General features: G+C 44.3%; 2 protein-coding genes across 2 annotated transcripts in view; one reads left to right on the forward strand and one right to left on the reverse strand.

Moving 5' to 3' along the window:
- C1_2H10orf88 (chromosome 1_2 C10orf88 homolog) overlaps nucleotides 1–11,369 on the forward strand; it is a 167,633-nt gene extending 156,264 nt beyond the window's left edge. Inside the window, exon 6 of the mRNA XM_085601854.1 lies at nucleotides 10,000–11,369. Coding sequence (XP_085457980.1) covers nucleotides 10,000–10,222 — 223 coding nt within the window. The 3' untranslated portion in view covers nucleotides 10,223–11,369. The remainder of the gene's footprint in view (nucleotides 1–9,999) is intronic.
- Nucleotides 11,370–12,624: 1,255 nt separating this feature from the next.
- The window catches only part of CUZD1 (CUB and zona pellucida like domains 1), a 147,997-nt gene continuing 144,342 nt past the window's right edge, over nucleotides 12,625–16,279 (reverse strand). The window contains exon 9 of the mRNA XM_085601868.1: nucleotides 12,625–12,992. Within this exon, the coding sequence (XP_085457994.1) occupies nucleotides 12,769–12,992 (224 nt within the window). The 3' untranslated portion in view covers nucleotides 12,625–12,768. The remainder of the gene's footprint in view (nucleotides 12,993–16,279) is intronic.

Genomic DNA, 16,279 nt, shown 5'->3' on the forward strand with positions numbered 1-16,279 from the left:
TATGTCTGTATTTTTTATTATAAAACAATACTCCCAACTGAGAGCCGAATATTTCCCTCCATATATCACACATGGCATATTGCTTCATCATCATTTTTAAATATGCCCTGGATTTGGAAGGGATATTTGCCTTATTTTTTGGGGATTTATCCAATTTTGGATTCAATACTATGTTGAAATCTCCTGCGAGGATGATCGTATCCGGAAACTTCAAGAGATTTAAGAAAATAGTTTTTAATGTTGACTGGTCATCCTGGTTGGTGCCATATTAGCCTACTACTGAAATAAGTGTATTTTCCACAAAGATCTTGACTGTGACCCACCTACCACTTGTCTTTTCTGACTTCCTGGAGGGTAGCGTTCGCTTGTTTTTTTACTAAGATCGCCACACCTCTGATGTTAGCCATCTGACAGGAGCAGGCACAGTGCTCCACCCACCTAAGCTTCCCACAAATATTTTTTTAAAGGTGAGTTTCTTGTAAAATGATTATCTGTGCAGGTGAATCTCTTAGATACTGGAAGATTTTCTCCCTCCTACTTTTGACTCGCAGACCATTTACATTCCAAGACAAACATTGTAATGTTCTCATGGGGGATTGAAACATTGGGTTTTGACTTTACCCCATCCTACAAAGTTCTGACACCAAACCAAAAGCAGTACAGAATAAACATCAGCTGAGATGCAAGGCAAATGAGTTTTTGCTTTTTTAACAATTCATCAGTCTTTATTCGATTTAAAAACAATCATAAAAGACACAAACATAGTACATAAAAACATAAATTTCAATAAATACATTAAGATACATTTAAAAAGACATTAAACACTTCAATGGACTGACATGTTGTAATAAAAACACTTTAAAATCACTTTAAAATTGTCCCTGGCACAGGTGATCAAAGGGAAAACCTAAACACAAAATTCATTAAAGCCCATCAAGGGTACGCTTGATTGTTTTTCTCCGCAATGCCCATGCCCAGCCCAAATATTTTGCCAATGCGACAGAAACTATTGTTAAAGAGCTAGTGCGCAAAATGCGTAATGCTACAGCGCAGCTCCTTGTGCCGAGAGATTTACACATTGGGGAAAGCCAAACGCGCCTTGGAATGGTAAATACCGGGCAGGCAAACAGAAAATGGGGAACTGTTTCAATTGCAGCCCCGCATGCAGGGCACTGCAATTCCGAGTTCCTGGCCCACCTTCCAGTCAAAAATCTAAGGGGCAAGGAGCCAGCTCTAAACCGAAAGTAGAGTTTCCTGTCGCCCACATTAGTCACCAAATCCCAATATTGTTCAAGGCTGGGGGAGTCTTTGAACTCCAAAAAAAAATTCCCGGACATCCCTGTAGCTCTATTCAATACCTGGGAATCAATTCTTTCCCAGTATGCTATTTTGAGAGAACTTTTTGATGGAAACTGGGCAGTCGCTGGGTCAGTCCACATCCCTTCCATACCCATGTCTTTTAGAGACGCATGTAAGTTCTTCAGCCACTCTATTTTATGAAAGACATCAGTTTTTATAATGTCCATGAGGCCATTGGCATAGTGGGAAAGTTCAGGAGTAGTCCAGAGCCTCCGCCAGTACAAGACCGGGCGGAGCCTTGCGATATCCTTAATGGACCTCCTGCCCAGATCATACCTAAGTGGGATCAGAGGGGTGCTCTGAGGAAGACCAGTTATACTACGGAAGAATTTGTGCTCCACACTTGTCAAAGTTGCTAGCTGATCAAAACCCCAGAGCTGCGCCCCATAAAGGACAGAGTTTAGAGCCTTCGCTTCATAAACTTGCAATACCGGGCTTATTGGTTTTGTGAATGACCTGCTAAATTCCCTGCTCAGGGCACCAGTTAACTGTTTAAATCGCAGGGAGGCCATTTCAAGATGCCGGCGCCAGTTATTACTACTTGAAATTTGTAATCCAAGATACGTAAAATAGTTTACCAGTTCTAAAGGTTGCCCGTTCATGAACACTCTTTTCCCTTGGAAGCTACTATGAGGGTTAAAGGCCATAAATTTCGTTTTTGCCACATTAACCTCCAGACCATGGTCAAGGCAAAACTCATCAAACAGGCGGAGGGCTTTTTGCAGACCATTAGATGTTCTGGATACGATAAGCGTATCATCTGCGAACAATAATATGGGAATGGAAACACCAGCCAACCTTGGTGCGTCGGTATTTACAGAGAGCATGAGATCAACTATCCCATTGATGTAAAGAGAGAAGAGCGTGGGTGCCATAGTACAACCTTGTCGCACACCACGCTCAACCGGGAACTCAGATGTGTCCTCACCCGCCCCACCCCACTGAATCCTAGCGTAGTTGGACTCCTGCAAACGCATCACCATTGTCAAAGTTTCTTTGGGGAGACCTAGCCTCTCAAGGACTGCCCACAACCGGTGGCGGGGAACAAGATCGAAGGCAGCTCTTAAGTCAACAAAAGCTACGTAAAGACTGCCCTTCCCCAATGTCACCACCTTCCAAAGGAGCTGGACAAAGTAAAAAACTTGGTCCACCGTGCTGGTTAGTTTCCGAAAACCTGCTTGGAAGGGTGACAGAATGTTGTTCTCATCGATCCATTCTTGGATTTGATTCAAGACCATCCTCCCTACCACCTTCTGGATGGAATCAATAAGGCTAATTGGCCTATAGTTTCCCGGGAGCGTCCGATCACCCTTCTTAAATACGGGTATGATGACTGCCCCCCTCCATGATTTTGGGACTGGCGCGCCTACAGCCACAGCATTAGCCAATAGGGTTATATACTTGCTCCAGTTATCTTTGTTATGGAGAAAAACATCCGAAGGAACCCTGTCCTGGCCAGGGGCACGTCCACTGGTGACTGAGCATAGGGCCCTTTTAGCATCTTGGATGCAAAAGGGACCCTGAGAGAAAAAAGCATAATTAGGCACCCATGCAAAATTAAACGAGATGTTGCAAGCATATTGAGGTTTGAAAAATTGGACCCACTCTACCTGTGAGACATAATTAGAAGGACTATCAGGCCTCCCACCTCTATCCCACTTAAGAATGTTCCAAAATAACCGGGAATCTCTAGACCGACAAGCACTTTTTAAATCAAGCCAACGTTGCTCATCCCAGTTCTTTTTGGCCATTCTTACAGCTTTTTTATATGCTAGTCTGGCGAAGCGGACACAATCCTTTCCTCCATTAGACAGAGCTTTCACCAGGTTGGCCCTAGATTCTCTGCAAGCACCGTCATACCATCTATTTTTCTTAGTTGGAGCCTTATTCTTGTTCCTCAAAGGCTTCGTAAAATAGGAACCTATTTCAGCAAACAACTTGTCATGGCATTCAGTGACTTCAATGTTGCCGGGGACATGGGTTAGCATACCCTCAAGCTCAGCAATAGAATCAGCTAATTTCTTATCTATATCAGCAATAGCCATGATGTTATGCTCGAGCTCCCCCCACTTAAGTCTACGCATATTGTTCGTTAGAATTACCTCAGAGAGGCATGGAACCATCTCACCGGCTATTAGGCGATTACTAGACCACCATCGGTGAGTAACACAGATGGGGTTATGGTCACTCTCAACTCTAGCCTCAACAACCATGTCTAGAACTGATTGCCATAAATTCAAGCTGCATAAAACATAATCAATCCTGCTAGAATGCCGACCATTATCAAATGTCTTCGCCCCTTGTTTATCACCTGGCGTCCTCCCATTCAAGGCCCTCAGACCATACTCATAGCAGAGAGCATTAGCCTGGACAATAGTCTCAGTCCACCTTTTAATTGGACTGAGATCAAGCACAGGTACACCCCACAATTGGTCTTCCACAGCTTCATCGCCCCACCCAGAGTCAGGGTCTAAGAGTGGTTCGAAGGTAATATTCAGATCCCCAGCAACAAGTATTCGCCTCCCACCTGAGTGCTGGTCTATAAGGGAAACTAAGTGAGCCAGAACCTGGGAGCCCGTCCTATTGGGGTCTCTCAGATACAAGTTGTAGATATCCAGGTCACCCAGGATCCCTAGTGACACCCTAACTAGTTGGATATCCTCGGACCCAGTAGATATTGCACAAGCCTCAGGAAATACATCCTGTTGAACCCAAATTACCAGGCCTCCCTTTGGGCGCCCCCTTAGACCCTGGGTTGCGGGGACATAAAAATTCAGAAATCCCTGTAAAAACTGGGGCTCACAGGACCAGGTTTCCTGGAAGAGGCAGACATCAAAGTTGCCTATATAAGCCAGCCATTCCGGGGAATCCATTTTGGACTTTAAGCCTGCAATGTTCCAAGAAACCATTGATCCCTCCTCCCTTCCTTGGCCTTGGACGTGTGCAGGGTCTGCACACGACTGCTCACGTCCACGTTGCGTTTCCGTAGACAGTTCAGGGGTTATTACATCTACGTCTACTATCTCAGCCGCCCCGCTAACAGGGGAGTAACATACAGATTCATTAGGCTTAGGCCCTCCGGCTGGGATACTTGAATTAAGGGATGTAATAAGTAACTGCGGCCCAGAAACCGGTCAGGCAAGGGCTACTGGGGAGCACAGGTCATTTGTTTCCCAATTTTTCAGAGCTGGGCTAGATCCTGCAGGAATATTGGGATTAGAATTGTAAAAATACCCTAAGTCATGTACCCCAATTTTTGACTGGTCGCAAGCCAGTCGAAAGTCACAAATGTAATGCACTGTACGACTATCTCCAAAGTTGACAATAATGGAGTCCCCAGGAACGTCTTTGGGTCTTGGGCCTACCCAACTAACCCTTCTAGCAAAGAGGATCTTTCCATCCAAATAGTTTGGAAGCGGTCTGTTCCTGTTTAGCCAGAAGGTGACTTTGTTTTTTAATTGTTGGTACGATTCTAGAACACCTTCATTTAATTCCGGGACTCCTGTCAGTACAGCTACATAAGAGTACAGGCAGGGGGCAAGTGAATGTGAGCCCTAGACAATGTACTGTTTTTAACCCCAGGTTCCAAAGTCCTTCCCTTGTTCACAGACTTTTTTCCAGCATTGGTACTGGACACACTCGGAGGGTTATCTCCCACATGGCCAACACATTGTTTGATAGAATTGTCAGTAACCTGTCCCTTGGGGAGAGCAGCCTCAGGTGTAACCCCGGACATTACTTCATTGTCAGGAGATACCAGCCGGGGAATAGGGAGGGTAGAAGACACCCCTAGAAGATTATCCCTTTCCTTGGTAGCTAGTTTGATAACATTTTTGAGTGAGCAAAAATTGTCTAAGACAGTTTGTTCTAGTCGATCTACCTTCTCACTAACCAGCTTGACCCTTTCCAGCAGAGGTAGTATCAGAGAACGGACCATTTTCTCTATCTGGGGAATCATATTGCTCGGTTGGGGCTGGTCTGCATGCCTAGTAATATTCCCACTAGGAGGTAGAAGATCTTCGTCCTGAGTCATATTACTCGATTGGGGCTGATCTATATGCCTGGTAACATTCCCACTAGGAGGTAGAAGATCTTCGTCCTGAGTCGCCCCCATAGGAGATTTTTCCATAATATTAGGGTGTTTGGCCTTTCTCCCTCCCTGAGACGCCCCTACTCTTTTCCTCTTAGGGTTGGGAGGATTTACAATTGTTTTACTAGCCCTTGTCTGCGGGTAGATTAAAGCAGACTTGGTAGAAACGGGGGGGCTGCGTGTTGTTATGGCTATGTCACCTGAGTCACCAGGAACATCACACACAACACTACAGGGCTGCGATGTAGAAGTACTAACCCCAAGATTCTCCCGTGATACTAAATCACCCCCATCCTGACCCGATAGCTTCGAAGGAGATTTAGCCAGTGCCAAAATTCCCAAGGATGAGCGTCTGGCATGCGCTAGTTCTGCGGACAGGCGTCGCTCAGTTATAGTTAGTTCATGCTCTAGAACTGATACAGCTCTAGTAATAAAATGGTCAAGAGTACCCGTCACAGACCCGCACCCACCGGGACGTTTCCCTTTAGTTGCCATTTTACACTATACACACAATACTAGAGCCAATATAGTCGATAGCCTAGATGAATCCTAGATGAAGACAGTTAGGAGATAATATTTTGCTCCACCGGAGCAGGATACTAGCAATATAAAATATTCGACTATAAAGCAAAACAAGGAGATCCAACAAACACTTTCAAGTCCAATCAATATAAGTGCACCCTTCTACCTTGGGTATGGTGCCGCAGCAGCAGCGTTAGAGATGTGGCCCAGTCCAGTCAGAATCGGTCAGAGACGGGCAAGGACGGGCCCGCCCTTGGCCCGGGCTTCGCCCGGGCACTGCCCGCGCGCGTCCCGCGCTGCGTGGAGCCTGGAGGGTTTATGAGCAGCCCGGGCGCTGCCTGATGACGTCAGCGGCAGGCACCCGGAGCTGAGGATGCTGGGGCTTGTGGTCTCCAAGCAGTTTCCCTCACGGCGGTGTCCCAGTTCGCTACAGGTGGGCAAAGGTAGGCAAAGCGACTCTCCCCTCAAAAGCCGTTCCCCTCACGGCGAGCCGTCGTGAAGTAGGTTGAGTTAGGTTTCAAAAAGCGCGTGCTTTTTTAACCCTCTGTCCCCACACCCGTGCTCCCCCTTTCCCTCACCTAACGCCCACCCACTCTTCCCTGGAGAACCCTACCCCCATTTACCTGGACAAGTCCAGATTCTGCCGGCCGGTGTGCTCTAAACTGCTCCAGATTTACTTTTAACTGTTTCCAAAGCTGTATATATAAATTCATGTCATTCATAAGTCCGCTTTAGTAGAAAGACCTATAAGTGTATATTATTTTATTTTTTTTCCCTTTTTTTCCTACTTTTCTTTTGACATGCAAAGGGATGCTGAGATAATTATTGTAGAGTTTCTAGGAGCTCGTCAACTTATTTCAAAAGAGAAAGAAGAGTCTCTTGGTTTCAAAGACTTCAGTTTAAGGGCTGCTGTTAATATTTTCTCTTTCAGAGAAAAAGTCAGAAAATTAATTAAGATTTTCCTGGGTTTTATCCGATTGGGGTGTCTTCTGAAAGGATCCCTATGAATTCTTTGAATGTCCTTCAGTTCATCTTCCGATTCTTCAATCTGTATTGTGTCTTTAATGAGGGTCACAATATAAGATTTAAGGTCCTCGCCCTCTTTCCATTCTGGAATATTTAAAATCCACAAGTTATTGCGTCTTGAGTTGTTCTCCAATGATTCTACTCTATCTCGAAGGGCGGCTTCCTCTTTTTTAAGTGTGGAAATATCCGCTTTAACAATTCCCAGGTCGTCTTTAAAGACTTACATGGCGCTCTCTAAGGCCACTGTCCTTGAACTTAAGTTATCCAATTTTTTTCTCTAGAGATTCGCAAAAGAGGTGGATCTCCCCCTGGTTTGATTCCGAGACAGCGAACCCTTTTTTAATGTCTGAAGCCATTGTGAAGAAGAGATTTTCCAAAGAACCACTACAAACATCCACTGCTCCTACTACCACCGTGTTGGACTCACCACTGTCTTTTGCTAGATCTCCCGTGCATGCTGCTGTTGGCATGTTGTTCTCTAGCATAGCCAAGTTTTCAAAATCCTTTAATGGATTAGGTTGCTTGGCTTGTAATTTAGCTTGCTGCGCTACTAATCCAGAGAGATTAGAAGAGGGGTCAGGAGAGGAGCAAGAATTGAACGAGGGGTCAAGCATGGGAACAGAGGTCAAGGGCAAGGAGAGATCTAAATCCATATTGGTCTGTTGTGTTATTCACATTTTGGTTCCATCCACCACAGCCTTCAGCATGCAGAAATGGGTCAGCCTACTGAAGCCGCTGGCTAACTTCACTTTGTCTGACTGCTTTTTGCTCTTTTACAGGGAGCACATGTGCACAGAACATAGTTCCTTCAGGGCCAGTTTTTTTGATTTACGTTATAATTACTTTAGTGTTGCCTTTGTGTTTAGAGACTGGTGTGATAGCATGGCCCTTCTGATGCACATGCCATCTTTATACGATCACATCTCCTGCCAGTGCCATCGTAAATTCTTTTTTTTTGAGTGTTTTGCTTTTTTGCCTGCTGCTATTTCACAGCATACCACATTGTGTCCATTTGAAACTGTTCAGTATTAAGTTATCCTCTTCTTAAATTTTTCTTTCTCTCCTTCTTTCGTTTTATTCCTTTTCCTTACTTTCTTTCCTTTTTTTCTTTAGCTCTTTCTCTTCCCCAGTCCTTTTCATTCCTTTATTTTTTCCCTCCTTATTTCTTTCTTTATCCCTTTCTCTTTTCTTTGTTCATTAATTCATTTTTGCTTTAATTCGTTCTTCTTTCTCATGCTTTCGTTCATTATTTCCTTCCTTCTTTCACTTTCCGTCATTCTTTCCTCGCTCCATTTCTCTTTCCCTCTTTTTTTTTCTTTACTTCCCTCTTTCCTATTTTCTTTCCTTTTTACTCTTGCTTTCCTTCCCTTTCTGTGTTATCCTTTCCTTCCCTTCTTTTCCTTCTTTCCTTTCGCTCATGCGTTCCTTCTTTCCTTCCTTTTTTCTCTTTTCTTTTATTCTTTTTCCTTTCTCTCTTTCCCTCGTGCTTTCTTACCTTCTTCCTTCTCTCCTTCTTCCCTTTTTCTTTCATTTGTTCCTTCAATTTCTTTCTCATGCTTTTTTCTTTTCTTCTTTCCATTTCCGCCCTTCTTTCTTTTTCCTTTCCACCCTTCTTTCTTTTGCTTGCTTTCCTTCCCTCTTTCTTTCCCTCTTGTTCTTCCCTCTTTCTTTCCCTCTCACCTTCTTTCCCTCTCACCTTCATTTTTTACTTGTTTCATTCTTTTGATTTCCTTCTTCCCTTTTTTTTACCTTCTTTCTTGCCTTTCTTTTGTCCCCCCCCCCCCCCTTTGTTTTTTGTCTTTGTCAAATATAAAAGGCTTGCATCCAATGCCAGACTGATTACCTTTTTTAGGTCTGTGTTAGCCAAGACCTTTTGATTTTAGTGAAATTCGTTTTATATAACATAGTTTCTTGTAGGGGTGTCAGCCAGACATCTGTTAGTCTGTATTAAGGGGCAATGAATCAGCCCAATTAAGCCATAGGCAGACACCACTATGAGCCAGGGCACGCTTCCCTTTCACAAGGAACACATCTACACAGAAAGTAGTTCCCAAAAACATTTTTGCTGGAAGCATATTATTATTTTCATTTTTTTTATACTGATAAGGGCCCGGCTTATTCCTAAAATTGTTTTGCAAAAACCGTAACAAAATCAAAATTGCCAGGAGTCTGGTTGCAACACCAGATTATCGAATGCGGTTCTCCACACTGACAAAAGGCAGTTAAGCGGTAGGACTAAACACTGCTCGTTCACTTTCACTGCGATTCACTCCAGCCTCCATGACCAAGGCGCTTGTAGAAGGACCTTTGCCCGGCCACCATTCCAATCGATCCTGACGGTTATTCAATACCCAGGTTGCCATCCCTTACTCTAGTCCTGATGAAGACCCACATGACGATTTAAGATCGCATACATAGGGTTGAAACGTCAACAGCATCTAGGCCCAGTTCAAGACCTCGCCTGCAAAAACTTGAATTATTTCTAGCAGCAGTGTCATTGTTGTTTCTCATACTGGCCTTTTTATAATTGTGTACATATCTTTCCAATCACTTTGTATATACTACGCACTGATTGTGTCACTTATTTCACTGTCACTTATCCACAATTCACTTTAAACTTTAACAATTTTGGCAGCCTCTTTTGCTATAAAGAATTATATGGGTGAGAATATAAATGATGCAATTTATATAAAAATACCTTACCACCCAACAAACTTGATTTCATTGTGGTTTGTGTACCTTTGCTGCTTCTTGTGTTCCGTTCAAATAATTTTCTTTTGATCATTTCTCTGGGGATTGATATAACCTATTTTCGTATAAATGTAATTGTAATGCAAAGCAATTTTGTGGTCATACCCGACAGAACCATTGTTCTTTTTATAATAGCCTGGTGGCCAACACCAGGACTATCGACTTTGCCAATGCTTGTTTGCTTATGATGCCTTCTCTTTGCTGCTGATTTGTTTTAATTTGATTTTTTTTGTTTGTGTTTTTTTTTGTAGACGAGATTATTCTGGAACATGCTTATTTCTAGAGGAGTTAATTACAAAACAAATGGGCGCAATGGAGAAACGGCTGCTGGACCACATCGACAATCGCATAAATAGACTCCAGGAGCAAATGGATGCCAGAATGGGGCTGCTGGTGAATTTACTTCAGAACTCGCACATTGCCTCAGGAGAAAGAGTTACCAATGGGGAAGTTCACATCTTCAGCGATATGTAACCTCTTCATAGCACTTGTTGCTACCTCAAGGCCATTCAGAAGCAAGAGTTGTGGACACTGAGCCTCTCTTTGGGATATTTTCACATTTTCTTTGGGCCTTCCAGAGCAAATATATTTGGTGTAAGTTCTTTGCACTCCCGTGAAAAAGAAATTGGGAAAATAATTTATTTTTTTAATTTAGATTTGTCCTGCTCCCATCTGACTTACAGGCAGCAGTGAAATGGCACAAACGAAATAGACATCAATGTGTTGATCTGCTTAAACTAGGCATGACGCCACTAAGTCTAGATCTTTTGCAAGCCAGTCAAGGTGCAGTCTTGTGTGGGTGCTCCTGGTAGAAATCTGACTCGAGCTGGCATTAGATTCCCTTTAGAAAGGAACCGTCAAGAATGGAAGGTACTGAAGCTACTGTCTTCTCTAACATGAGCTGCGCACCTCCATGTACAGGCATGTGACCTGTCTGTTCCAGCACTGATGACTACCCAACAGGAATCTTAATGCCAGAGATGGAAGAATGTAAAGAAACCTTTTAATATTTATTATTAATTATATATAGCTGTGGCAGTGGGTGAGAGGATGAAGGTTCGCTGTGACAGTGTCATGCAACCCAAACTACAGAGACTCCCAGTGATGTTGTAGAGGGCTGTCAGTCGAAGCATGCATGGCAGAGAGCCGTCATTGTCGCAGTTATCGTAGCTACACAGGGCCCAGCACAGCTCTAGCGGGCACTCTTCATGAACGTGTACCAGCTGCTCTGCAAAGCTGCACCATGCAGCTGGAGGACCAGGGTCTGGAGGTGCGACACAGAAACGAGAACATGTACAACTTGTTGAAACGGTTCCCATTTGTGTCTGGGAGGCAGCTGTACTAACTGTTCATTTCCAGTATTGTGCCGGGACAGGCAGTAGCGACTGAGGATTACAGCCAAGCAACAGTTTTAATGTCAGCGATGTTGTCCTATGATAAATTTTATATACAAAGTATTGTTAAAAAGTATTCCTACAAATATCAATGTGTAGATCATAATTTAAAGAGTATGTTTCACTTTTTATTACTGTAAACACTGTTGGGGCTGCAGTTTGATTGGAGCTGCTCATAGATTAACTATTTATATTGGTAATAAAGCCCTTACTCAGTTTTCCATTCATTCGCAGTGCTCTCATTTAGAATGCACATTCATTGGTGCCTCCAGACTGGTTTGTCAGTGTGCAGACCTTTACAAGACAATATTTCAGACTCAGTCACTATGCGTAACTCTCTCTCAATCCTCTTATTTTGCATACCAAATCACTTCCTGCTATGGGAACACTATTTTCATTCCCCCCCCCCCCCCCCTCCCCAGCCTCTCCCTATGCACTTATCACCCGGCTCCATCTCTTCTCTCCCGTCTTAATCATTCCCCCATAATTTCTTGGTTCTCGTAGCTTCTTTCTTCTAACCCCACCCGTTGCTTGACTTACCTCCGTTTCTCTGTGGCAGCTTCAAAGTTGCTTCGGTTTTATGTGGAAAAGCAGCTGCCATGTAATAACAAGATACTAGATTCTAGTATTGAGTTCAGCATCCTGACAGGGACTGTTGGCGCTTAAAATTGAGTGTGTTCCTCTTAATGAGGGATCAAGTTAGCTCCGTCTAGCCTTGTCCAAAATTCGCCTCTTCATTTTGATGAAATGAATAAGTAACACCATACGTTTGGTTTCTCCTGCCTGCTGCTTTACCTTGCCCGCGTACACTCCAGCTCCATATTTGCCTATCGGAGGTCTGTTGTTGGGTTCCCCATTTCAGTGAAGCTTGGGCTAAATTATTCAATTCACAATGCTCATTCATTCCTTCCTCCCTTGTTCCATGCTTTCTGCTATCCTGTCACACGCGAATCGGAGACTGCCTGTGACTATCACTCCCTGCACGGGTCCCTGTTTGCTTCTGTGTATGTGTGTGTATATTGTCCTGTGTGCATAGAAGTCTGCAGGTATGTTACAATGCCTACATATGTGTATTAGGTCAATGTATGCATGGATATTGTCTATGTTTATACTTTTGTGGATTTAGGTCTATAGAGCGGCTAGCATCCAAACAAGGGAGCTGAGTCTGTGGCTGCCTAGTGTCTGTCTGCGGTGGGGGAATCATGGGAAGGACCTCAATGTAGGTGTTATCCATGTTAGGGTTTTCCTGAGTGTGTGTGTGTGTGTGTGTGTGTGTGTGTGTGTGTATAATATGTATATGTATTTATATATGTGTGTGTGTATATATGTGTGTGTGTGTATATATATATATATATATATATATATATATATATATATATATATATATATATGTGAAGCCTCTGCTGATCATTGTGTTAACAGTCGGAGTATAATTGCACGTGGCATTGGAGAGGTTCTCCATAAGAAAACAACAGACAAGAATGCTATTGTGCGTAGTTTTATTACATGTGTGTACAGCACTCCCCACACCTTCTCTGCCACTTCTTGTGGCTCTTATTTCTTCCCACCTCAGGTGATGATCATGCAGTTAGATACTCCAAGGGACAGGAGAGACATTGGGTGGCATTAATTGCTGTTGGAGCGCCCTCTTGCTGCAGGTACCAAGGCAGGCCCTTCGAGGCCAGGCACCTTTTGGTACCTGTACCCGGAGTGGTTGTTCCTGTAAGACCTCAGAGCCCCCAGCACCAGGATCAGCGCGTTCACGGCCAGTACTACAGCAGCGACAAGGAAGACGCCATTGGTGCTCTGTGACCCTGCAGTAGCATCAGACTGGGCTCTGTTGATAGAGTCTGGGCATGGGAAGAAAAGAATTCATGAGTCAATGAAATATTCTCCAGTCCTCAATCTTTTTCATTAATCTGTCCACCTCCTACCCCCAAAATGCTATCCTCACCGAGCCGGGACTAAGACAGATAGTGTCATCCTTGACCAGACAGTTAAGGCAGCAGCTGCTAAGCTTGCTAAGCGGCATGACATTTGTAGAGCACACATCACAAATATGATAGTCAATACGTGCTGTTCTTCGCCATCTCAGCAGCAGTCCTCTGTAAGACTTACTGGTGTAAAGTTGAATTGCTGAGTCAATCTGCTAGAATCAGAATTTGTGAACTATTGCTACACCCAGATTTTTACAGTAGTTGCACACCCTACTACAGTTACATTATGATAGTACAGGCACTTCTCAGAAGGACTATTGTACTTGAAAGTCCTCCCCTGACTAACAGCTGTTTAACGTTGTGTCGCTTTGTTCTGCCTCGGGTGCCAATTCAGATATTATCTGGTCTTGCAGACTGAATTTGAACATGTGTTGCACAAAAGGCTCAGTCTGAAAGTTTAAGAACACATTTTAAATTAAATTTGTATTGAAACATCTTGCTGTGGGAAATGTTACAGATTAACACACGGCAGAAAATATAATACACAAATATATAGCATGACAACAAGCCTAAGCAGAAACCGCACCGCTGTACGTAGTCAAAAACCGTTTAGGCTCAAATCTCTCATTGACACAATTAAGGTGAAAAGGTCATGTAAGGATACAATGAAATAAGGAAACTTAAAAGGATTTTCAGTTAAAGGCCAACTCTTGCTTAAAAGCATATGAGATTCTAAAACAAGTCCACTGGCACGCACCCCATGCTTCAAACAGATTGTTGTCTGATTAAACAATGGGAACAGGTAATCAAATTAGCCCAGTACACACAGAGATCTAAGGTGCCTGATTAGACAATGGGTGCAGAGAAGTAAATTAGTTCTGACCACACGGAGGTCTAAGGTGCACAATGCTGGAAGCATACACTTCACTTAAGTTAAATTTACCATGCAGCGCATATGCATTCGGAAGCAGATGAATGCTCGTTTTTCCAAGCATTTTTTTAAAACTTTTTATTTAACAAGCACATTAGACAGTACATTCTTAAACAATCATGCATGCACATCACCAGGTTGATTCGTAGCATTAGTACCTCATAAGAAAGGTGAGGATGATTCTGTCATTTAAAACCTAAAATGAACAATATCACAATTCGAGTCTTCATTGGGAGCTGGTGAAAGCAGAGGGCTTATCATGGGTCACATACTGAATGAAACATAGGTGTAGTTCTCGGATGCCACTATATCGTCCTGTATTTGCGCCATGGTGCCCACACCTTTTCCCATTTCTTGACACACACCCTGCTTTTATACACTGTCTCCTCTGCCCGCTGGCACCAATCAGGATGTTTCTCCCACTCAGTCACGGAAGGGGGCTAGGGCGAGCCCCAGCACCTGGTGATATTTCATTTTGCGGCACCTGCCGCCAGTGCCAGCCATAGACTAACATATCTGGGTTGGTCTGTCTCTCGCTTGATTATTAGAAGGATCCATCTGGCGTCCATTAGGACCACCATTCCGGATACTTTGGACATTATTGTCGTGACTCTCTGCCAGAACTTGGTGATCCTGGGGCATTCCCATAAGATATGAAAAAAGGAGGCCTCCTGCTGACAGCCTCTGTTACAAAGCGCTGTTTGTGCCCTGCCCCATTTTTGTAGGAGTGTTCAGGGGTAATAGGAGCGATGTAATATCTTGATCTGTACCAGCCGAAATCTTGTGCGAATTGTGATTTTCTTGGGGCTTTGCAGTGCTTCTAGCCATTCCTCATCTTCTATGTTGCCTAGGTCATCATTCCAGGCAACCCGGAGGGCCATTAAGGGGTCTTGTATATTGTTTGAGTTTGTGATATATCGTTGAGGTTGCATTTTCAGGGATGGGGTCTATCAGCAACCTATCCTCTAACGGGGAGCAATCTGAAATGGACATGCCCCGCTGTATGTGTCTCTGCAGGGCGTGCATGAGTCTTGGATAAGGACATTTTTGTGCCAGGGTCAGACTATTCTTGTTGTAGGTCTTCGAAGGGAAGAGGACTGTCTCTCCTCCACACGTCTCCTAGATATACAGTGCCAATTGTCTGCCAGCCTCTAAAGCTCTTCAGCGTGGCCACCTTTCGCAGTCGATCTCCGACCCACTCGGGCATCTTGCTGGTTAGTTTACAATGTCACCACAGGAACTTCTTGGCCTCAATCCAGGACGCTACCACATTTGCGGTATGTGTAGGCCATTTGGGGCTTACCCTACTGGCGTATAAAAGTGTTTCGTAGCTATCTCCTGGCATAGCATCCCTGTCCACCCTGTAGGCCGGCTCTCTTGTCTGTGTAGACCCAATCGTTTATAACTAGTAGCTGTGAGGCCCAGTAGTATAGCCTTAGATCTGGGACGACCATGCCTCCATCATACACCCCCTTTTACAGCTTGTGTAATGCTTTCCTGGGTGAACCACCCTGCCACAACAGCGCGCGAGTCTCTTGAGCCACACGTCTGAAAACAGTCGGGGGCATAAGGTATGGAGTGTTCTGCATGACATATAGGAGGCGTGGCAGGGCAATCATTTTGAATAGGGTGGCTCTGCCCATAAGGGACAGTGGGAAGGTGCGCCAATGAAGTATATCGGTGTGAAGCCTATCAAGTTGGGGAGCGAGATTTCTCTTTAAGAACACCTGGTGGTCATGGGTGATATGAATGCCGAGGTACTTGAAGCCCTCTGTCACTAACGGGGCCACACACCTCGCCTGCATACTCTGGGCGGGGCCAGACAGTGGGAAGATTACCGATTTGGACCAGTTTATAGAGAACCCAGAGTAGCTCCCAAACAACTCAAATAAATGGAGTACCCTTGCTATGGAATAGTGCGGCCTTGAGAGATATAGGATTATATCATCGGCGTACAAGAAATTCTCTACTCTCAGCCCCCTGGCGCTGCTATGCCCCAGATCATCGGGTCTATTCTAATTCAGTATGCCAGTGGCTCCAATGCTAAGGCAAACAACAATGTCAATGAGGGGCAACCCAGTCTGGTGCCTCTTCGCAGCTGTGTTCCGGGCATGAATCCGAATTGATCCATATGGATTACAGTAGTAATAGCGGACGCCAGCCTATTGTTGAGCAAGGAGATTGGTCGGTATGAACTACATTGGTCTGGGGGCCTGCCAGGCTTGTGTATGACCACGACAGTGGCCGCACGTTGGTCAACAGGCAATTT

This window comes from Triturus cristatus, chromosome 1_2 (genome assembly GCF_964204655.1).
Source record: "Triturus cristatus chromosome 1_2, aTriCri1.1, whole genome shotgun sequence".
NCBI lineage: Eukaryota > Metazoa > Chordata > Amphibia > Caudata > Salamandridae > Triturus > Triturus cristatus.